This window comes from Leucopleurus acutus, assembly GCF_964270905.1.
Source record: "Leucopleurus acutus genome assembly, chromosome: 6".
NCBI classification, from domain to species: domain Eukaryota; kingdom Metazoa; phylum Chordata; class Mammalia; order Artiodactyla; family Delphinidae; genus Leucopleurus; species Leucopleurus acutus.
In genome coordinates this window covers 118796223-118819393 of record NC_139149.1, presented here as the reverse complement: position 1 = coordinate 118819393, position 23171 = coordinate 118796223, and the positions used below count along the sequence as shown (strand labels likewise).

At 59.5% G+C, this 23171-nt stretch overlaps 1 protein-coding gene across 1 annotated transcript; it reads right to left on the bottom strand.

Annotated features, from left to right (window-relative positions):
• Positions 1–705: 705 nt before the first annotated feature.
• On the bottom strand, positions 706–22389 carry D2HGDH (D-2-hydroxyglutarate dehydrogenase). Its single transcript, XM_082840686.1, has 10 exons — positions 22366–22389; positions 20845–21212; positions 15982–16039; positions 14402–14541; positions 13511–13704; positions 12208–12376; positions 10110–10253; positions 8674–8816; positions 7220–7385; positions 706–1873 (listed from the first exon to the last, which is right to left on the bottom strand). Exons 2-10 carry the CDS (start codon positions 21200–21202, stop codon positions 1614–1616), a joined length of 1632 nt encoding a protein of 543 aa, XP_082696812.1. The 5' UTR covers positions 21203–21212; positions 22366–22389; the 3' UTR covers positions 706–1613.
• Positions 22390–23171: the final 782 nt, after the last annotated feature.

Genomic DNA, 23171 nt, shown 5'->3' with positions numbered 1-23171 from the left:
GACACACGGCCAGCGACACGGCCACTGACTGACACCACCTGCAGACGGTGCTCCGTGCATGGCCTGGGGACACGCCAGCACGTTCATGTGTGCACGTGTGCCATTTGTGTGCAGGTGTGTGAGCGCGTGTGCACGCGCACAGGTGGACCCTGAGGGGCGAGCCCCAGGAGTAAACCGCAGGGCCAGTGGATGCCACTTCACTTTTTGACACTTTGGGGGCCAGCTTATCCTTCAAGGACATGGAGGGGTCCCCTGCCACCTGCTCCCTCCCACCCCCAGTCACTAGGCCACCTTCTCGAAGCCCTACCCTTACTCTAGCAGGAAATGCCTCAAAGTTTCAAGCCCTCTAATAATCCATGCATTACTTTAATTCTCCAAAAAAAACTTGCTTAGTCCTAAAACTTTTTATAGGAGGTATCCCTGCATCACAAAGCCCCTCACTGCACATTACCCACGTAAGACCACGCCTCAGTGGCCCGATGAGGCGGGGCTCCAAGCCACACAGTGGGGGACAGGGACGGGGGATGTGGCATGGGGATGGGAGACGGGGACAGGGATGCCCTGTCCCCACACACAGACTGCCAGGCCCCGGGTCGCTGACGCTGGGTGCTTGAGGAGCAGGGTACACGGGCACTTCACCTGGGCTTTTATGAGGTTGTTTTTCTAAGAACAGAAGGAAGGAGAGTATCGTGATTTATTCCCACTTTTACTGGAAGTTCAGGGCAGCCAGAAACAGAAAACGTGTCCGGCCTCCCAGACTGTCTGCACAGCCCGAGCAGCTGCCCCAAGGACCAAGGTCAATGGGGAGGACCCGGTCGGGGTGACTGAAGATGCTTGTGCCGGGCGGGGCTTCTCACCCGGCACTACTGACATTCGTGGTCAAAGCAGAACCGGAAGGACACATCACAGCAAACCACCAAGTGCAAGAAACCAATGCCTGTCTTCCAACAACGGTCTTGCCAACTCACGGGCCTTCTGGAAAACGGGGGAAATGACACCTTCCACGGTGGGGGGCATTCCTGTCACTGGCTCAAATGTGACTAAAAGTCATCTGTAAAGCGCCCGACGGCCCGGGCTCTGCTGGTCAGAGCTCCGCGTGGACCCACCTCACGGTGCTCTGCTGCCCACATGGAGTTCACCACCTCTGCCCAGGGCACCTTGGAGGCTCACGCTGTGTGGGGACCAGCGGAAGGACCACCCGTGCCCCCTCCCAGAGCTGCACCCCACAAGATGGAATCCCAGGGGCCACAGGCAAAGCAGGGGCGACCTGGTCTATTCTGATTGGGCAGAATGGCTCACCCACCTGGCCTGTCCAGGACCTGCAAAGGGACGGAGTGCCCGCCACGAGGATGGAGTGAGGACAGGGCAGCCCTCTCCACTCAGCCCACCCAACAGAACCGGCAGAGCACCCGGAGGAATCCTGCCGAGAGCCACGTGCCCCAGGCTCCACAGGGCCAGCTCCCCACCGCCAACCACGGGCCCGGGCACCCCGCCTGCCACTGGCTCCGTCGAATGGAGGCCCTGTGAGCCCACGCCAGGCCTGCGGGAGTGCCCCACAGGCAAAGCCAAGGATCGAGGCCCCCTCCCGAGTCTCCCGCTGACCGTAGCGGGCGTCAGGTGCGGGTGGGCAGCGTCTTGTAGGGGTTCAGGATGCCCTTGGGGTCCAGGAGGGCCTTGAGCTGCTGCATGAGCTGCAGGGCCTCGGGTGGCTTGCTGTAGCCAAGGACGTCCTTCTTCTTGAAGCCCAGGCCATGCTCGGCACTGACGCTGCCCCGCTGCCTGGCCGTCCACTCGTACACGTAGGGCTCCAGGGTGCCCAGCAGCGACGGGCTGAAGGCCTCTGCCGTCACGTTGAGGTGCAGGTTGCCGTCCCCTGGAGGGACGCGCAGGTCAGGCTGGGCCCCCCTTTCCCGAGAGCCCCCAGCCCCGCCCCTGCCCTGCCTGAAGGCCACCGGAGGAGTGCCGGCCCCACCCACCTCTGCCCTCACAGCCGGCTTCCAGACCTTCACGTCACTGGCCACTGACCTGCTGGTGACCACTCCCCTCCTCTGGGGGCTGCAGCTCCCTTGGCTTCACATACGTTTCTCTCCAAGTTCTCCCCAGCCCCCCATCTCCACCCGCACAGCCTAACCTCCAACCCCTCCCCGAGGGCTCCAGACTGAGAGGAACGAACACCCACCCAACCTGCGAGAGCCCCAGGCTGGACCACCGATGCCTCCACAGACCTGGGTCCCCAGTGCCCAGGAGGTCTCGGACCAGGTGACCTGGGGGCCTCTGACCCTGTGACCTGGGGCTTCTTAGACCCCCTCCCTCCATGTACATTTGTCAAATGCAGGGAGCAAACCAGGGATCCCTCTCCCACCAAAAGTGGTTCCCACTGATACCCTCAGGGTGAAGGCTCTGAAAACAAGGGTCTTTCCCAAGGGAAACACTGTGGGGGGCAGCGGGGGGGGAGATAAGCTTATCTCCACTGACACTCAGATATCCACACCAGCAGCCAGCCTGCATAGGCTTGCGGCACAGTTCACAGGGCCCCCGTGGCCCCAAGGCCATTCCTGGCTGCGGGCTGGGACCCAGCCCCACTCCCACCCTCCCCACCTTCTGCACAGGCAAATCACCCCAACTCGGCCTCAAATAATTCCCACAGATACAAGCCTAAGATACATGAGCCCCAAATTGCAAACACACAGAAAAGAAACCATGATGACCAAGACCTGCAAGGACCTGCGACCTGGTGATTTCCAGAAACGGAAATAAATGTTTCACGTGTTTAAAGAAATGAGAGAGAAAAAAATATAAGACACTGACCAGGGAAAGCTTTTAAATACCCAGGCTGATCTTCTAGAAATGAAAAATACGGTCACTGAAATGTCAACAAGCAAAGAGAGATTAATGAAATGGAAAACAAATCAAGCACACAGAGGATCAGAGCTACAGACAACAGGAAAGACAGACAGACGCGTGGGGACATCGTGAGCCCTCGACTGAAGCTCCAGAGAGAAGGGGCGGGCGGGGAGAGACGACATTTGCAGAGACCACAGGGGAGCCATTTCTAAAAGCCAAGCCCACCAGACCCCAGCAGGGCATGCCAACGCTCACCTAAACCAAGCAGAGTGAAGCCCAGGAACCCCAAGGAAAAGGGAAAGATCTTAAAAGGAACAAAAAGGAAAAAAATGGACTCCTTTCAATGGAACCACACTCGCTGACAGCTAACTTTGCAGCAACAGAAGTCAAGACGGCAGAATGATGTCTTCACTCTGCAGAGAACAGAACTGTCAACAGAGAATTTTGAAATCCATCGGAAAAAAAAACACCGAAAAACAAAATTCATACATTTTCAGGTAAATGAAACCCAAGACATGCTGTCACCTACTTTCCCACACTAGAGGCAATTCTAAAGGCAGGGCTGTAACCCCAGGTCAAAGAAGGACCAGAGGTGTGGGTGAGTCTAGACAAACACTGACCTCGTGGAGTAATAACAACAGCACTGCTGCTATCAGGGGCTAAAAAACACGATGGAACACACTCCAAAACACAGTGTGTGACCAGGAGCAGATGGTGACACCAAAATGACAGGGTCCCAAGTGCTGATCAGGGCTTTCAGGGAAACAGAACCAGTAGGACACCTGCAGATGCACGCAATGTACAGAGTGGGGGTTGGGGGGAGGGAGAGGGCTAGGAGGATGGAGGGACAGAGAGAGGTCAATTTTAAGGAACTGGCCCACGACTGTGGGGATGTGGGAGTCCAACCTGCAGGGCGGACCAGCATCTGGAGACCTGGGGACGAGCAGACGCTGCAGCTCGAGTCCAGAGGCTGTGGGGAGAATCCCCTCCCCGTCGGGGGACATCTGTATCTTCCTCTTCAGGCCTTCGACTGCTTAGATGAGGCCCACCCACATCATGGAGGGTAATCTGCTTTACTCAAAGTCTGCCAATTTAAATGTTCATTTCATCTTAAAAATACCTTCACAGCAACATCTAGATTGGTGTCGGACCAAGAATCGGGGCAACACAGCCCAGCCAGGCTGACACACAAGATGAACCACCACACTGTCTGGTAGGGGGATCATGATACTGATTAACTTCCAACCCTGCTAAGGTAGGGCCGCCCTGATAAGGCTACAATTCTAGGGCTACTGCCGAAAGAATAGATAGGCACAATTCCCTCATTAGTAAATGGAAACAAGTTATACGAGAAAAAACACCAACCAAAAGAAGGTAATAAATCAGAGAAAAAGAAATAGAAGAAATGAAGGACAAACAGAAGGCCCAAAGTCAGACGAATCCAGGTCACTGAGTAATTACAGTCTATGTAAATTACAAAATATGCCACCTCAAAACAGCCTGCTTTGGCATAAGGATTATTTTGAGCTGAAGGCAACTGAAAAGAAACAGGCACAAGAAAAGCTCTCTGCCCTCCGTCCACCTAAAAGCAGGACACGAGTGTGTAAAGGTGTCCCCACATTCCAGCAAGGTCAGGGTACCCACCTGAGACAGCTCTGGCCTTGGTCTACACAAGCCCCACGTCCATCAGCCTCCCTGTGTGTTTATGCACCTTCCCACAATTTGCTGCCTAGAAGTTCTGTCCTCTTTCTTCATCTGTACCATCTCCAAAGGTATACTGTTCTTTGCTAAGATGCCCTCTAAGTCCAAGTTCTAACTGAAACCAAGCAGGACCCTGTGGGGCTCCTGGGCAAGGGAGCCTCTCTGTTCTGCCTCCATGACCTTCCCTGAGCTCCAAAGGGCAGATTCGAACAGCTGCTAATCAGGGAAGGGAGGGGAGGCAGAGACAAGGGAGGGGCGGCCAGGAAACAACAGCGCAGCCTTGGGCCAGGGTCCTGGTCCCTCCTCAAGGGACACACAGAACAGTGTATTTGAGCTCTTTACAGAACTAAAACCCCCAACAAATGGAAGATGTCAGCATTCTTCATTCCAGAAAAGACCACCTGAGGCCAGATCAAAGGCGCGCAGGCCCTGCACACACAACCTAATCTCGTCAGCAACCCCACCCTTGAACCATGGCTATAAAACTCCTCACCAAAACCTCCCGGGTTGGGACCCACAGTTTTTCAGGGCACAAGCCCACTGTGTCCCCCTCTGCCTGGCAAAGCAATAAAGCTATTCTTTTCTACTTCACCCAAAACTCTGTCTCCGAGATTCCATTCGGCACCGGTCACCGATGCTGAGTTTTCGGCATCAAACTGACAGCCCGCATCCCCTATCTTCAGAATTAGCAGAGGCACCAGGAGAAGCAGAGGGGTCTATTGTCACAGCGAGAGCTCCTCTCGGCAGCCGACAGCCGAGCACGTTCCAGGAAAGGGGCGGCACAGAGTGCACACTTTACCTGGAGGGCCTGCAGGGAGCACACTCCTCTCAGGCACCCACCGAACAGACATGGAAACTGGCTGCACCCTGGGCCAGGGACACGCTGCAACTGAAGATGAGTTCCACCCAGCTCTCTGCCCACAGCACAGTCAACAAGCCCATGATCTTTAAAATGGCTAGAAAACTCCCATATGTTTGGAAATTTAAAGACACAATACTGCCTACCTCATGGGTCAAGGAAGCAATGACAATGGAAATGAGAAAATATTCAGACCCGAAAGATAATGACAGTGCCATCAGACAGGGGGGGACCTGGGGCTTCCCTGGTGGCGCAGCGGTTAAGAATCCGCCTGCAAATGCAGGGGGCACGGGTTCAAGCCCTGGTCCGAGAAGATCCCACATGTCGCGGATAAAACTAAGCCTGTGAGTCACAACCACTGAAGCCCGCACACCTAGAGCCCATGCTCCACAACTAGAGAAAGCCTACACGCAGCAATGAAGACCCGACGCAGCCAAAAAATTAATAAATAAATGTAAAAAAAAAAAAAAAGAAAAGAAAAGCACTAAAATCATTAACTTCAGCGGTCTGCTTTTCGTGATTAGCAGTAATATTTTGATATTCGACTACAAAAACTCCTCTATATCCTGGTTCCTCCTTTGCCTCTTTGACGCCGTCCCTCCAAACTATCTGACAGGTTGCCTCCCATCCTATGTCCTCAGTATGGTCCCCGAATAAAACTTAACTTACAACTTTTAGGTTGTGCATTTTTCTTCAGTCAACAGAGACAAGAAACAAACCAAATGAGCAGTTAAACAGCCCCCCTCCGCAAAGGCTGGACATGGCACAAAGGAAAAGAGGGATAATATGAACAAGGTAATGCCAATACACTCGAAGGCTTAGAAGAGATGGACTAACGCCCAGAAAAAAAATGACCACAACCAATTCTGAAGAAAAGGAAAGCTAGGAGAGCCCTCTAGTTGTTAAAGAAATTTCTCTGTAGTCAATCCCACTCCCCCGCAAAAAAATACCCACAAAAACCTTCAGGCCCAAATACCCTCATTTACAAGTTCTACCAAACATTCAGGGAGAAGGTAATTCCAACCCGACAGACTCTGCCAGAGACGACCCCCAAATCGTTTTAGGACTTTGAGACCAACATCCAGCCTGGACAGAAGAAAGAAGCCTTACAGGACAGGATGGAGAAAGCCCTACACGGGATAAGTAAACGAGATCAAACAAGACACAAAAAGGATTGTGGCCACGCTGGGCTTATCCTGGGACACAGGCCCACTTGCCCTCAGAGGTCTGGAGTGATGAGCCTTGTTGGCTGGTCAAAGGAAAACCAGCACTGGGCACCTGGGCAGACCCAGGAAAAGCATTTGACAAATCCAATGTTCCTCCTCAATTCTTGAAAGTGGAATCCCTCCACTCAAGCGTTCAGAGCGATGCTGGGCCAGGGCCAGGCCTCCACCGTGTGACCCTTACCGCACCTCTTCAGACCCTCACAAGCCCAGGAGGCACTGCTGAATCCCGCCCTGGAGATATGGATGGAGGCCCCAGCACACCTGCCCTGTGGACGGGGCTCTGAGACGCCCAGTTCCAAAGGCTGCCGGGAATGAAGGGGAATGAAACAGTTCCTTTCATTTTGCATGACTTTTCTGCAAAAAATCATTATCTGAACTGCTTTTAAGATCCTTCTGTCTGAGGAGGGAGGGGTGAGGCCCCTTCATCAAACCCCGAGACCCCCGCGTTCAGGGCCCGCCTCCCGCTGGCCCAGCCAAGCCCAGACCTTGCGCTCTGCCTCCGAGACGGCCCCAGAGACCGCGTGGCGAGGACGCGGGTCCTTCCCCCTCCTGGCAAAGGGTCTCCACCTGCACCGCGGGCCGCGCTCACCCAGGTGGCCGTAGCCCACCACGTGCTTGGCGTGCAAGCCGAGGCGGGCCCTCAGGTCGCTCACGAGGTCGTAGAGCCTATCCAGGGGCAGCGAGAGGTCGTACTTGTACACGTAGCCATCCCGGCTCAGGGCCTCGGTGATCCTCTCCCTCAGGGCCCACAGCATCTGGAAGTGAGGGGACGGGCACGGTCACCTGCGGCGGGCAGGGCAGCGATGCTGCGTTGCTGTGGGGTGACCGCGGGGTCGCGAGGCGAGGAAACCCTCTGGGTGACAGAAACGTTCTGCATCGTGACAGGTGTGTGGCTTCTGTCCCAGAGTCCACATGGGACAAGGTCCCCGAATGAGGCCACGGGCTGGCCCCCGGGACCCAGGCACCCAGGGCCCCTCTCGGGACAATCAGAACTGATCCCCCATGGGGCCCCAAGCGAGGGTCGGGGGAGAGCAGGTGCGGGAGGACCATGGCAGACAGGGGGACATCCTGGGCCTGGGCTGGGGGACACGGGGAAGGACTGAGGGAGCAGAGAGGCAGGGCGGCCTCATCATGGTCACGCTGTCCTTCGCGAGAACGCCTTCCCTGTCGCGTGAGAGAACAGAGGGCCTGGGAATGCCCGTCCCACTTGGGCCTCATCCCTGCCCTGCCCTGCCCTAAACCCCCCACTCCCCATTTCAGGAAACCTCTCGGCAAACCAACCTCCTCGGCAAGGCAAAAACTCCTTTCTCTTGCTTTTTTAACATACCCCCAGTGCAATGATCACCCCTGAAATAATAACAATAATTCCTCGCCACCGCGGAACATCCGGGCAGCATCCGGATCTCCCCGGCTCTCTCACAGACTTCTACAGCAGAGGGTCACTCAGCACCTGCTGCCCGCACACACCTGGAGTCCAGCCACATCCCTGCACGGCCGGCCTGAGCCGGCCGGTCCCGCCTGTCCCCTGTGCCCAGAGGCTCCTCGAGCCCCACTCATGTCCATCACGTCCTGGTGCAGCCCCAAGTCCTGCTGCCCCCTTGTCTGCCCACTCCCTCTCACTGTGCTCCAATCCCACCCTCTCCAGAAAGTTCTGTCTGGAACATGGCAGGCACCAGCCCCCTCAGGGCCTTTGTGCACTGCACAGGTAACTCACTCCCCACCCCGCATCCATCTGTGCTCAAAATATCCCTTCAGGGACTTCCTCCTGACCCCTCACCCACCCAGGAAGGATGCTGGCCCAGCCCCCTCCTGTGTCACCCAGCTGGGCCCCTGGCACCGACGTTTGAGAACGGGGCTGTGGAGCCAGCAGCCCAGACAGGGCAGGACCAGAGGGGCCACCGAGACAGGTGGCACCAACCCCCAGGGATGGGGCACCCAGCCCAGACAGATGGCCCGGCTGGGGACACATGCTCACGCTCAGCCACAACCCACAATCTAACTGCAGGCGTCACGGGAAGGACGAGGGCCTCAGCCTTCACACACCTTGATCCTCCTCTGATCGGTGGCCAGGGTCCCGTCGGTCACCAGCCCCGAGCCCAGCACCTGCTCCAGGAAGCCGCTCAGCTTCTCCGCATCGTGCCCCGCCCCGGAGCCCGAGGTCTCGATGAGGACGTAGAACGGACTTTCTGGAGGGGGCAGAGGGAAAGCGGAGGGGAAGGCGGTTGGCCAAGAGCTAGGACAGGTCTAGGCCAGCCGCAGCTCTGGTACCCCTGACGGCGCTCATGTTGCCCACAGAGCAGCCGCTGGCTACTCGGGTTGAATTTCAGACAGTTTAAAAATAGATCTTTCACTGTAAGAGAAGCCAGGCCCCCTGGAGACAGCACAAAGCTGTACTTTTGGTGCCTGGATGGGGTGGGGGCGCCCCAGGGACCCCTCTTACCAAACTGTGTGCTAAAGGGGAGGCCCAGCGCTTTGCAATGGCCGATAACACCCCAGGGGCCCTCCAACCATCCAGAGATCTTCTGTCCCTCCAGGGACCCTTCGCTCCCCACCCCCAGGGACCCTCCGTCTTTCCAACGGTCGTACATGTCTTATTTCTCTACCCTGGACAGGTGGTTTCCTATTTTATACGAAAACAAATGCCTCAGTAAAAACTTAAAGCATAAAGTTCTTTCCACACTTATGACTATTATGGACTGAACTGTGTAACCGCCCACCCCAAATTCCCACGGTGAAGCCCTAATCCACCTCTTATGCGACTGTATTTGGAAATTAGGCCTTTAGGGATGTAATTCAGGTTAAATGAGGTCCTAAGAGTGGGGCCCTGATCTTTCAGGTGCCCTCATGGGAATAGGAAGACACTCTAGAGGTCTCTCCCACACACACACAGAAGACGCCCCGTGAGGACTTTCACCAGAACCCAACCCTGATGGAACCCTGGTCTTGGACTTGCAGCCTCCAGAACCAGGGGAAATAAATTTCCTTCTTTAAGGCTGTAGTGTTCTGTTAGGGCAGCCTGGGGTAAGACAATGATCATTTCTTCCGGGTCGATTCCAGAAGTGAAAATACCAAGGTGTACAGCTGCACGGACTTAGCTTTACACAGAGCGTGGACTAAAGACCTGGGCATGACGAGCTCACTGGCAAAGCAGAACGAGCTGGCTGAGCTCCGAGGGCCAGCACTTCATGCGATGACACGTCTCCCAGTGCAGGAGCCGGGGGGGCGCCCCTGAGTGTGCATCTGGCTGTTCCAAAGACCCCAGGGCTACAGCACGACCGACAGCCTTTGACTGAACTCCGGGGGCGCACGTAAAACGAATTTCAGGGAGAATTCTGCTCTCAACAGCTACAGGGACGCCGGAACCGTGGCGACGCTCCCTGCCACCTCCTACTTCACGGACGGGACGGAGGCTCCGATCAGCCCACACATCAAACGGCACAATAGGGGCGGTGGGCGCTGCCAGTGGGCGGGGACAGTACCTTGCACGGGGCAGGCGAGATGGAGGTGGAGCCCGACCAGCTTCATGCACTCGGCGTCCATGAACTCGAATGCGGACAGGATCTCACCCAGCATGCCCCTGCAGGTGCAGAAGGTCTGCAAAACCTCAGCAAAGCCAGGACAGCCTGCAACAGACATGGAAAAAGGACAGTTGAGCTGGTCATGCAGAGGCAGGGCCTCACCTACGGGCCCACCTGAGCCCCCTTTCAAGCAGCAAAACCAACCCGTCTCCTGGCAACGGCGCTGCTGAGCTGGGCAGCCTCGCAGAGCGGGACAAGCCACCCGGGTCAGCCACCACGTCGTAGGTCACAGGCATCGAAGAGGAAGAGAAAAGGCTGCCTGAGAGCCCCGACGCTCAGGAAAGCCACTTGGAAAGTCCACAAACACAGGGCCAGCAACGGGCCGCCCCGGAAAACGGCTTAGCTGTGCGTCTCTGACAACACCCAGGGCCCAGCAAGTCATTCAAGGCACATGTACTGACCCCCGAGCTCCCCGTGGTGTCCCGGTGCCTGGAGCTGACCACCAAGCGGCCCAAGGCAGAGAGGGGACGTGGATATGTCAGCAGGCGGGGAGGGGTGGGCACACTTGGCCTTTCAGGGCAGGAATGGGAAGGCACTGAGAGGTCGTGTGGAGGTCAGGGAGGAGGGTCTGGAGAGAAGATCCCGCGAGTGAAGCTCAGGGGCTGAGGCCCAAGGGACACGTGCAGGACCCCCGGCTGGACGCAGGGCTGGACATGGCGGGTTTGGCGATACATGAACCCCAGCCGCAGGGAGCGTTAGTGAACTGGATACAGATCAGAAGAAACCTTCCAGAATGCATCACAGAGTGAGACAGGATGGAAACTCGGGTGCAGGGAAGACACAGGGAGGGTGGACAGATTGATAGGCTCTATCGTGCGTCTAATCGCAGTCCTGAGAGGGGAGCAAAACGGGGGCAACCACTGACGACGGGGGGTGGCAGGAAACTTATGGAAGTGGGAGAACCAAGCCATGGGTTTAAGAAGTTCAGGAAACCCAGAGAGAAAAAGAAACGTACTCTCACACACGACATACCGAGACCCATAAAACGCCAAAGGTAAAGAGAAAATCTTTAAATCGGCCAAAGAAAAAGAGAGAGAGTCCCTCAGAGCAGCGGCAGCAGAGGACGGCTGGCTGGCGTCACCAACAGCCACGGAGCCACGCGGAGGGGCGCCCTCAACAGGACGAAAGGGCACAGATGCCAGCCTGTGCTCGCCAGAGTGTCTTCCAAGAATGGGGTGAAAGGGAGATGGTTTGGGACAGACTCAAAGCGAGGACTCAGCAGCAGGCGTCCACGACAGGAAACAACGGAGGACGTGTTCACAAGGCACGTGGCCTCTGCAGGAAGGCCTGACGCAGGGGACGAAGAAAATGGCACGTGTGGAAAATAACAGTAAAAGGACCACCAGAGACCGGAGACTGATGGGCTCAAGACGAGAGCCCGCGCGTGGTGGGAGCCACTGGGGCCCCTGCATCCCGCCGCCGGGCAAGGTGCCGGGACCTCCCAGAGATGGGCCTCTGGACCAGCAGAGGAGCGGAGGCTGCAGTTAACCTAACGCAGCTGAACGACGGCGGGAAAGGAGATGCAAACAGGTGATGGAGGGATCAGAACAAAGTAGACGTGAGCCCGTTTTTCAAGCCTGCTCTGAAGGGAAGCAGAGAACGTGAACGGCCGGCGAGGGAAATGTCCCAACGCGTTCGCAGAGACAGGTGGTCCAAGACAGGGGAGGCCAGCGGCTGGCTTACAGAGGGGACTAATTACTGCCCCCCCAACCCTGTGATGAACAGACTCATGCCCTTGATCTCGCGCCAAACCACATCATTTCCCTGTGAATCTTACTGCATAAGCTGCCTAAGTAACAAACGCCAGGTGGATAAAACGGGCAAAGCCCCAGTTTTGTTACAGAATAGAGTGTGTGCTCTGCCCAGACCCCACCGTGGACACCAACGAGGCCAGGTCCCAGATCCTTTGGAAACAGCGAGAAGCCCAGAGAAACAGGAGGGACCGCACACGGCAGCTCAGCCTAAGAACCCGCTCGAGAGGCAGACGGAGGGCACCTACCGAGGAAAGCCACGTTCACAGCGCTGGGCTTGGGCGGACACAAGATGGACACAGCGGTGATGACCCCCAGGGTGCCCTCCGACCCGATGAAAAGCTGCTTCAGGTCATAGCCCGTGTTGTCCTTCCGCAGGGATGTGAGGCAGTTAAGGATGGTGCCGTCGGCCAGTACCTGGGAGGGAGCAGAGACGGGCACTCTTGCATCAGCCCACGGCCCCAACAGATGCCCTGGGGAGGCCGACCCAGCCCAGGGCACCCTGAGAAAGCTGAGCCAGTCATCAGCCCCCCGCCCCACTTTGGTCCAGGAACACAGGGGTCCCTAGGGTGGCACCAGGCCTGAAGTCACCCCAACAGGCTGAAAGAGGGGCTTCTCTTCCCCGGGTGCAGTGACGATCCCCACCCCCACCACGATCAGGAACCTCAGGGCCCAGTTCTCAAGGGAAGCTGGCCCAAAGCAGGGCACACCTGGGGTGCCGGAGGGCGCACCCGGGGAGGAGTAGGGCAGAGAGTGGCAGTGCATCAGGCCCCCCACCCCTGCACTGCTCATCCACAGGCCCCTCAGTCATGCTCTGTAGGCCCGTCCTGAGTCTTGCTTGGTTCATTTAGTCAGAAGCTTAGTGAAACAGCTTGTGAAAATGAGAAAGTGAGTTACAATAAAAAATAACCGGCGTCCAGAGGACAAAGCTACAGGAACCTCGTGATTTAGCAGATGCAAGTCGTTCCCTCCTTGGGTAAACGGAGGGCCCTTGCTTTAGAAAGCCCTGAGGTGTGCTTCACAGACTCAACAGCCCTAGGGGTGGTGACAGTGGCGCCACGGGGCTCGTCTGAGCACGAGCTACCAGGAAGCTGGAGGGCAGAATGCTGCTGGTCCGGGAAGCTGCTCGGGCTTCCCACGGCAGCTCCTCACAGGGACAGGAGGGCAGCGGACACGCCATCACCTCGTGGGAAGCCGGAAAGCGGGGTGCTTCGTGTAACCCCCAAGGCCCTGGTGGGACCGAGAGGAGACCGGGGCTGGTACAGTGGGAACCTGGATCTCCAGGCTGGGACGAGGCCCCATTCCCGAGGTGGCCTCGTGCACCTGCGCCACCCGGGGCCCAAGAGGGCAGCCCCCATGCTGGGCCTGCACCACCCCAGGTGTCTGCAGGGAGCAAGGGTGGACCTGACAGGGGGTCTCACCCAGAGACCTCGCATGCTGACCACTGGGGAAGTCAGCCACCCTGGGACCGACCTGGGGACCAGAGCGAGCCCAGCCAGGTGTCCCTGGAAGCAGGGCCAGCGCTGAGCTGCGACAGTGTCCCCAGCTCACCACTTCCAGGCCCAGGACCGTCCCCCGCAGCGAGCCGTATCGCAGCAACCGCAGGCCGCCTGCGTTGGTCGCCACGTTCCCCCCGATGTGGCAGCTGCCCTTCGCCCCGAGGTCCAGCGGCACGACAAAGCCCCGCTCCTCCACATACCGGCTCAGCTCCTCCAGGACGCAGCCCGCCTGGCAGACCAGGACCCCTGCCAAGCAACCAGAGCGCCCGCGGGGACTCTCAGCTCAGGACCCCCAGAAGCGGTGTCCACCCGGAACCCGGGCGAGGAGGAAAAGGGGCGTGTCCCCCCTCCCTCCCCAGAAGATGCCTTCATGAGAAAAGAGAGACAACAGTGAGGCAAACTGGAGGAGAAACACCTCACACACACCACTCACACCCACGCCCACGCCCACGCGCTTATTGAGCCAGGAGGCCGCGAGCGGAGGGCTGATTCTGCCCCTGGGGGCACGTGACAATCCTGGAGGCGATCTGGGCTGGAGGGGCCGCTGGCATCGAGTGGGTGGAGGCCAGGGTGCTGCTCGACACCGCCCAGTGTCCAGGTGCCCCTGCCAGACAGCACGATCCACCCGTATGTCCTGCCCGAGGCACCAACTCGCCGTTGCTGAGCCCCGAGCTTCATGAGCACGGAGCGCCTTAGACGCCTTGCACGCCCCGGGAAGGGCCGGCACGGCCAGGAAATGTCAATCTGAAGGGGCCGCAGGAACAGGTCAAGCCCAGGGGGTGAGTCATCCCAGTAACCAACTAAATAACAACCCCCCTCCAGACGCACCCGGGGGCCCGGCTCGGGTGGAGTGGTGGTGGCGTCTGGGCACCCCCCAGGCCCGGGTTCCCCACGGCCCAGCCCCGCAGCTGAGAGGGATGGTCCTGACGACAGCTGGCCTTACCAGACACGTTGTGGAAGCTGACGATCTGGTTCATGAGGGCGGTGGACACGATGATCTCATCAAAGACGGGGGTACTGCCCCCCACCATGCCCGTGTTGCCCCCCTGTGGGCTCACGGCCAGGTTCCTCTCGTGACAGTACCTGGGACACGCACAGGACCAGCGTCAGGGCCCCTTTCCCACACCACCGGCCCAGGGGGACACTCTCGGGGCCCTCCTGCCGCAGCCTCGAGGGGGTGCCTCCTCGGCCCCCACGCACAGTGGGAGTCTGACAGGACAAACGTCCATCACACAGCCACCTGGGGAGCTGGCGGCCAGCATCTTCCCAGAGCACGGCTGAGGCCCCGGCTGCCCTGCGATGCCAGTCCTCCAAGTACAGACAGTCCGAGCAACAGCTGCAGCCTGTTACCTGTTACCTGAAGAACCGCAGCCCCCAGGCACTCAGGGCTCCCTCCCACCTCCACGCCCCACGTCTCCTCTCTCCTTTAACCTTGGCCGCATGCCCTTCCCTTGCCCACCACCCTCCAGACCTACGTCAGACTCATCAGTAGCACCTCGTCCCCAACCAGGCTCCCCCTGTGCAAAGGCCTGAAGCGACAAGCGCCCCATTGGGTCAGGATTTGGGCAGCAGGGCACATGCCCCGAGAGGCAGGCTGCCCACGTGCGTCAAAAACGCCGCCTGCCGGGCTCCCCTGGTGGCACAGTGGTTGAGAGTCCGCCTGCCGATGCAGGGTACATGGGTTCATGCCCCGGTCTGGGAAGATCCCACATGCCGCGGAGCAGCTGGGCCCGTGAGCCATGGCCGCTGAGCCTGCGCATCCGGAGCCTGTGCTCCGCAACGGGAGAGGCCACAACAGTGAGAGGCCCACGTACCGCAAAAAAAAAAAAAAAAAAAAAAGCCACCTGCCACGCAGTCAGCCTCCAGCCGTGGCTCTGACAGAGAAGGCCGGGGCGCCCGCCCACCTGCCAGCTATTCTGAAGCACTGGACACACCTCAACGTGCCACCATGGGGACAAAGCACTCACAGGGCGCACACCTTCCATGCAATGACAGAGGCGTGGAAGAATAATTAGCAACAAGAAATGGGCACGGATATTGCCAAACGGAAGGGAAAAAAGACTCTGACACTGTAGATACAACGTGGTAACATTTAAAAACCCTCACCCCCGCGAGAAAGATGCTGAGCTAACACACCAAAATGTCACCGGTGGTTTTCTTTGAGGGGAAATTACTGGCTGCTTTCGCATTTTTTTTCTTTATGGTTTTGTACGTTTTCCAATTTTTCTATAATCAACACGAGAACGTATTGATACAAAACATCAAAGAACACATTTCTCAAGAAAAGGTCCGTCTCCTTCCCTGCCCTGCCCTTCGAGTCTGCAGCCGCTCCCCACCCAAGGCCCAGCTGGTACCCCAAGGGTCCAAGATTCCGGGCTCAGCCCTGCTCAGGCTGGCACTGCCCTCGCCACCTCCCCGGCCCCGGTCACTGTCCACTTCACGGGGTCTGCCTGTTCTGTGTCCTGTGCCTGTGAGGAAACCATGGGTGAGCAACGCAGGAGGGAGGGTGGGCAGGGCGTGTACCTGAGGATGTGCGCCACCTCCTGGGACGTCCGGGGCCTCAGCAGCACCTTGCTGGAGCCTGTAAGACAGAAGCCGCGCAGTCACCCCGCGGCAGGGCTGCGTCCCACCTCCTGGCGGAGCTGGCCCACAAACCTCAAGGACCAAAACCCGACGGCAGGAGCGGCCCATCTCCAGCTGGAGGGGGCGGAGGGCCAGCGGGTGGTGGTCTGTGGTCCTGAGCTGGGCCCTGGGAAGCAGGATGGCAGGGCCCCAGGGTAGGGGCGTCTGCCCGCCTTCCCCACTGAAGGTTACTGGGTTTCCCTTGTAATTTAATACGGGTCTCGCGCAGAGACACTTGAGGCTACATCGATACCCTGTCGCCCCGCAAACGGTCGCCTGTGAATCATCCTTACCTGAATCTGTTCTCAGGACAGGTACCAGAGGTGATGTTTCTAAATGCATCCATCCCCTTCCCTCTCATGTATTTGTGTCCTTGGCTATTTAATCACAGCCGGGCGGGCTCATGGGTTCTTAGGTTGTTCATTGGTTACAATTCTTTGCTGCCACGATTTATTTGATGTCCAGCGTGGCCTCATCTGTCGGCATTGCTGACCACTGTCTCCAAGACAATCAAGTGTCTTCCCACCCTTTCAATTTTGTGGGAAGTATCAGTACTTTAAGTGGCTAAGAGGTTGCAGGAGGGCAGCAGGGCATCTAGCAGGTGTTCCTGCTGGCCAGCGATTTCATGGAGCTCTGAGAGCGGGCTGTGGTTGCTACCTTACCCTTTTTATTCTGAAAGCCATTTCTCACTTGCTGTTCATCAAATGGACTGTGCCTGCCCAGGCAGCTGGCTGTTTGGCACCCAGATCCTTCAAGACAGCACAGTCCAGGGACCCTGGTCACCCCCGAGGCTCTGTCGGTTTCACTCACACACTGTTTCTCAGCAACACCTGAGCGCCCACCCTCTGTGCCCTGTGATGGGCACAGAGAATAAAAACAGACGAGTTCTCCCGCCCCTGGGAAGTTTACTTTCTCACGGGGGAAAGGATAAGAAAACGGTCCAACGTGTTAATAAGGGGAGCCTACAAAGAGAACGGAGCACAGAGCAGAGAATCATCAGAGGCAACTCGGGGGAACCGCCCAGGACTGGAGGGAAGGAGCGTCCAGCCCGGACAGGCCGGGACGCGCAGGCCAGTGAGGGGACAGGTGGAAAGCCCGGCTGCACAGGCTCCGGACACCACCCCGCTGCGGCCTTCCTCCCTCTCAGCACCCTCACAGTGCTCTGGGGCTGTCCCTGCAGGGGGACCGCCCTGGATCCAGGCTCGCTCAGCACCCCACCCACCACCTGCAGCATCCCAGCGTTTCCAGGTGCCTCACCCCCATCCGCTTTCCTGGCCTCCTGAGCGCCCCGGCCTCCTGGCGCAGCTGCTCCGGCACTCCCGCCTCTTGTCTCTGCTTCCCCTGCAGCCCTAGGGCACTGACCCCTCTCCCTCCCTCAGGATGCCTCCGGGCTTGGGGTGCCAGAGGAGCCCTCCTCCCCTGGGGCCTCGTCCAGGCGCCCTCCTCATGCACACAAACCTGGCGGCGCCCCGGGTTCTCGGTCTCCCAGCGAGTCCTGGGGATGTCAGTGCCCACCGACCTCAGGGTCAGCACAGCATGCCCAGCTGCCGCCCCCTGCATGTGTCGTATGTCGGGGCTGCTTGCACACGATGGGGCAGAGCTGAGGCCCAGGACCTCCTGCCCGCCCTCTGCAGGAGCCTGCTGGCCGGGCCATGGAGACTGTCAACAGCAGGACTGAGACCTGGCCTCGGGGCGTCCAGTGGCCCGCAGAACAGGCTGCCCCCGCTCCAGCATCCGCACAACCCCTGGGACTGTGGCCCCCCGACGCTTCCTCAAGGACGTCCCTCCTGTCCCTGTGTCATCCACGTTTCCCTCTCCACCTGCTCATCCCCGATGACACCACAAACCTGCTGAGACGGCGCTCTCATCCTAGAACTAAAGACGAAAAGTCCCTTCACTTGACCCCCGAGCCCTGCAAGCCTCACCCACTTCTCTGACCCTCCTGGCCCCTCACACCCCAGGACCGGCTCCAGGGGCGCATGCATCCCCTTCACACCATGGAGAACCTCCCACGTGTCCCCAAGGATGCCCATGTGGCCCGTCTCAGCCTGTCCGTGCGGCCGCATCTGACCCCACGACCCCACCTCCCTGCCTTTCTTCCCCCGGCCCCTGGTGCCACGCCCCTTCGGCGGGCCCCTCGCCCCTCCACTGGACACAGCGGTCATCAGCCTCCTCGGAAGGCCGTTGCTTCCCCGCCCTAGACCTCAGACTAGCTTGCTCCACGGCCCGACAGGCCCCCTTGCGTGGCCACAGGAACACGTCCAAACCCAAACTCCTGGTTCTCCCTGCACAGATCCACCCTCCTCCGGTCACTCTCCGCATCAACTCAGCAGACGGGTCCAGTTTTTGCTACTGCTCAGGCCAAATGTCCCTGTGTGCCTGCCGTCGTTCCCTCACACCCTCATCCAGCCGTCAGCCAACCTCCCTTCCAGACACACCTGAGCCAACCGTTACTCAGCGGCCAGCCCCCCGCCCGGGCACCCGGGCCCTCGCACACCCACTGCGGCCCCCTCCACCGTGGCCCTCCGGCCACACTCCCCATCAGAGGGCAGGAAAGGTCAGGACACACAGGGCCCTCGAGGCCTCGCTGACCCGCCCCTCCCCGACCTCCTCCCGCCAGCCATCCACTCGGGCCGCTCATGCGGTCTCAGGTCTCATGGCTCCTCCAAGGAGCCCAGTGCAGCCCTGCTCTGAGGCTTTGGCTGGCTGTCCCCGCTCTAGGCACGCCCTTCCAGAGGCTTTCCCAGGTCGGAGAAAACGGCCTGTGCTGGGGGGCCTCCAGGGCGCTCACGGCCATGTGGAGCGCAGCCCAGCCCCTGCTCCTGCTGCCACCCCCAGGTCAGCCTCCTGTCCCTCTGCACATCCAGGGCCCCAGCCTTTCACTCGGTGCAGGCGCAAAGTTTGTAGGGTTAACCCATGAGCGAGTGGTCTAAGTTTTGAAGGAAGAAATGTTCAATAAGCTTCCATTTCAAATAAAATCTCACTTTTTAAGAAAAATTAAAAGACCCTAATCAGCTTTTGCTAGCTTACATTTTCTACGTAACTCTGAGATTAAAATGATCAAAAATTTAGACAGGCTTTCTCTCCAAAAGAAAGCCGCATAAAGGGGTATTTAGACAAAAATTCACCAAGTACCCCAACAGACGCCCACTGAGCAGCCGTTGGGCCCTGAGCCCTTGGACTCACAGCTGAGCAGGCCCAGCGCGGCCCCCCGAACTCAAGGAGACAGGAAGCCCGCAGGGGTCCTCCACATGGGCACGCAGGGCAGGCTGCCCACTGCCCAGCCCCCAGGTAGGTGGCTGATGGGGAGGAAGGCCCCCAGGAGACTGCAGCCGCCGCCGGCTCAGGACACCCCAGAGCATGGGCACGCGGGCCTCGGGGACGAGCAGGTGGGGCGCCCTGCGTGGGGCTGGGCACTGAGGTCTGTCCGCCCAGACAGTAGCACCAAGGTGGGACCGCGACCGGCCTGGCGGAGCGGGGGCGGGCATCACCCTCTCCGGCCTCCAGGATCACTGCCTGCTGGGCGGGGCCTCTCAGCAGGGCAGTGCCGCCCCTGTGGGCAAGGCGGGGCTGGACGCCCTTCCACTCGAGGGCGCCCCAGCAGAGAAGTAGAGCCGAAGGTTGTCCAACGTCTCGGGCCTCCCACAGGGGCAGGACCGCCCCGTTATCTGCGCCTCCGCCCCAGTTCCACTCGCTCAAGACTCTGCACTGTGGTTTGGAACCTCACTCGGAGGTTTTCCCGCCGGCAGCACAGCCCTCAGAGTGTCCGAGTCTACAGCACAGCACACCCTCCACTACTCTTTTTCAGTCCCGAGTGCGCTGGATCCAGGCCCAGCCTGAGGACCTGGCCGCCCAGCGTGTCCTGGAATTACAGGTTTAAATATGCCCCCACGTTGTAAATTGCCTGTCTTCTAGCTCTCCTTAATATTGTAGCAAGAACATCACGGAAGTAGGTCACGTAATCTCTGAAATCATTTCAGAAGAGAACACAGGGTATTAGGAAATCTCTGTTATCAAGAGGGTGCGCTGGGTCCAGGAGGAGAAGCGCTGGTACAGTGGAGGAGAGGAAGCTGCACTGGGGAGAACAGGCCTCCCAGAAGATGCGTCCACCTCCCAGAAGATGCGTCCACCTCCCACCCCTCAGAACCCGCGAACGTGACCGTATTTGGATAAAGCGTCTTTACAGGTGTAATTAAGGATCTTTGAGATGAGATCATCCTGATTAGGGTGGGACCTCAATCCAAGGACAGGCATCCTCACAGGAGAATGGAGAGGGGACACAGGGGAGAGGCCATGTGAGGACAGAGGCAGAGACTGGAGTGATGCTGTCACGAGCCGAGGTCTCCTGGAGCCCCCGAGAGCTGGAAGAGGCAGCCTGCACACCCACCGCGGCCGGTCACAGCGCAGGCCCCCTGGAGGGAGCCCTGCCCACGCCTGGATCTCAGACCCTGGCCTTGAGAACGGAGAGGATAAATGTGTCGTTTTGAGCCTGGTTTGTGGTTCTTTGTTACACAGGTGGCCCCGGGAGACTAATGCAGGCGCTGAGGGGAAGTGAGCAGTAGTTAACACACACACACCCACCTCTGAGCAGCTGGCGGGGGGCGGGGGGAGGCGCTGTTTCATCTTTTAATGTGTAGACGTCGTGCATAAGAAAAGCGTTATGTGCCACCACCCAGAGCTCCTCACCGGCCTCACCTCAACTCACGCTGTTTCTCAAGCCCACCCACCCCGCCAAGTGTGAAGCATGAACAGACCCTTACTCACCCCGGACCGTCCTCAGCCAGTCCACATTGGGGGCCTCCAGCTCCTCTGGGTCTGTGATGACCCTGCCAGGGACGATGCGCTCCAGGGCAGCCAGGTCGTCCTCAGACACCACGGAGAAGGGCAGCCGCCGCACGGAGTAGCGCTCCCGGGTCAGCACCACCTCGGGAGCACAGGAGAATGCCGAGGAGCTGCCTCTTCGAACGAGGGGGCTGGTGCCCGTGGCCCCCCAAGAGCTGCCTGTCCCAGGGATCCTGGACGCCCCTGCCCATGTCCTCTGCTGTGCGGAGACTCCCTGAGGGCAGGCCGCCTGCCACCAGAAGAGCCACACAGGCCGCCTGGGTGCCAGACGGGACATCATCGCTCCTGCCCTGAAAAGCAAGTGACTGGACCTGGAACTCTGGAATACTACAGAGCAACGGAAAGGGAAGCACCTGCTGGGAAGAGACCTCGGCAGAGCCCAGGCCCAGGAAAGGTCCAGAAGCAGACAACACTTTCCACAGTGGTGGTGGCGGAGTGAGATTGGACCACCCGGGAGATGTGGGCTGGGGGGGGACAAGGGACACGAGGCCTTCACCCTGACGCAGTGTGCAGTCACCTCCTCACAAGTCACTGAGATGTACGCCCTTGGCTGAGGCCCCCCCTGGGTGTCAGCTTGTAACACCTGCAACAACCGTATCTCCCTTTCACCCCCCTTCCTTCAGAACAAACCAGGAGTTAAGGTGCTAAAAGGAAAGGGACAGATACCACTGAATTGTACACTTAAAAATGGTTAATATGATAAATCTTATGTTTCGTGGATATGTTACAAGTTTAAGAACCACGGAATCAAAGAAAGTGGGGGCGGGGGGAAGCTCCTCTGGCTGCCCACGGTGGGAGAGCCGGGATTCGCACAAACGCCACGCAGCCCTGCAGCCCCCCGGAGAGGCGGGAGGGGTGCAGCAGCCGTTTTCTGGATACTTCCACGTCACCTGATGCTCAGACAACCTGAGTCGGCACCGAGGGCAGCGTTCGCGCGTGGGTTCACACCCGCCGTGTGACCCTGAGAAAACGAACGAGCCTCTCTGTGCCTTGATGCAGCATGTGCCTCACCGGTGGGGATGAGGATTAAATGAACCACGGACGGTGACCCTCACCGTTAGGGGGTACGCAGTACAGGTGGGCGAGCTCAGGAAAGGAACTCTCTGGGACCCCCGACGGGGACCAGGAGCTTGGGGCCACGGCCGTCGGGCCAGCCCACAGGTGACCACCCGGGGCCAGGAGGGGCCGCCCCGGCTGGGAAGCAACGGCTAATCGCGGTGGCCCCGGCGCACCCGAGGGCGCTGAGTCACCCCGGCTCTTCCGGAGGAGCCGGGGCGCGCGGCCTGCGCGATCACATGACGGGACCAGCCCGGGCGGTCGGACCCAAGGACCCCGCGGGCGCCCGCCGCGCCGCAATTGCGCGCGCCCGCCGCCCCGGACCCGCGCCCCGCAGCCCCGCAGCCCCTCAGCCCGGACCCCGAGCGGCCGCGCGCACGCACTCACGTCCGCGTCCCCGCCGCAGGCCTCGCGCCGCCGCAGCCAGAGTGGGCTGGACGGGCGGGACTGCGCCTGCGCCAGAGGCCTCCCGCCCCGCCCCCGACCCCGGGCCCCGTCCCCGCCCCCGGGCCCCGCCCCTGATGCCTCCAGCCCCCTGCGCCCTGGTGCGCAGCTTGATCCAGCTTCCACGTGGGGTCAGCTGGCCTTGACCCGCGTTGGCACCGGCTAGTGGGGGTCCCAGCGCACCCTCCCACCCCTTCCACGAGGACTGGCCCCGGGTGAGAGCGTAACTGCTCACTCCTTCGTCCTACGGGCGGTCCCCAGGGGACTCTGGCTCACCCCCCTCCTCTGCCCCAGGGACGCCCTGGCCCCCACTCTGGCAGAAGGGCAGACATCTCTGCAGGTCAGGTACGCACTGCAGGCAGGCCGAACCCGAGGAGCTCCAGAAGCTGCCTGCCCAAGCATTCTTTAGTGATGGGGCCTCAGAGGAGCTGGGCTGGGTTGGTGACCCGGCCGCAGGAAGGCCTGAACCACACCAAGAGGGAAGAAGCCTCTCCGGCCTGCTGCCTCCTCCGGCCCCTTCAGGTTTGCACCTGCCCGGTGCTGGGCTGCCGTCTGCAGCTCCAGTGCATCCACCCACGGGGGACAAAGGGAGGGGGGAAGCTTCCGGGCTGAGGGATGTTCCTCACCCCAGCAGCACGGGTGCCAGTTCCCAGCCGCATCACGTTCCCTCAGGGGTGCCCCAGCTCCATGGGGCACCCCTTCCCGGGGCTCCTGAGGCCCAGGGCCACCCAAGTAACACCTGCTCTAGG

Excerpts from the sequence above, each read along its gene's own strand:
- D2HGDH (XM_082840686.1), bottom strand. The coding sequence starts at position 21,202 with ATGATGTCCCGTCTGGCACCCAGGCGGCCTGTGTGGCTCTTCTGGTGG. Across the intron at positions 14,542-15,981 it reads GAGGTGGCGCACATCCTCAG|GTACTGTCACGAGAGGAACC; the intron begins GTACACGCCCTG and ends TGCGTGTCCCAG. Across the intron at positions 10,254-12,207 it reads TGTGAACGTGGCTTTCCTCG|GCTGTCCTGGCTTTGCTGAG; the intron begins GTAGGTGCCCTC and ends TGTCTGTTGCAG.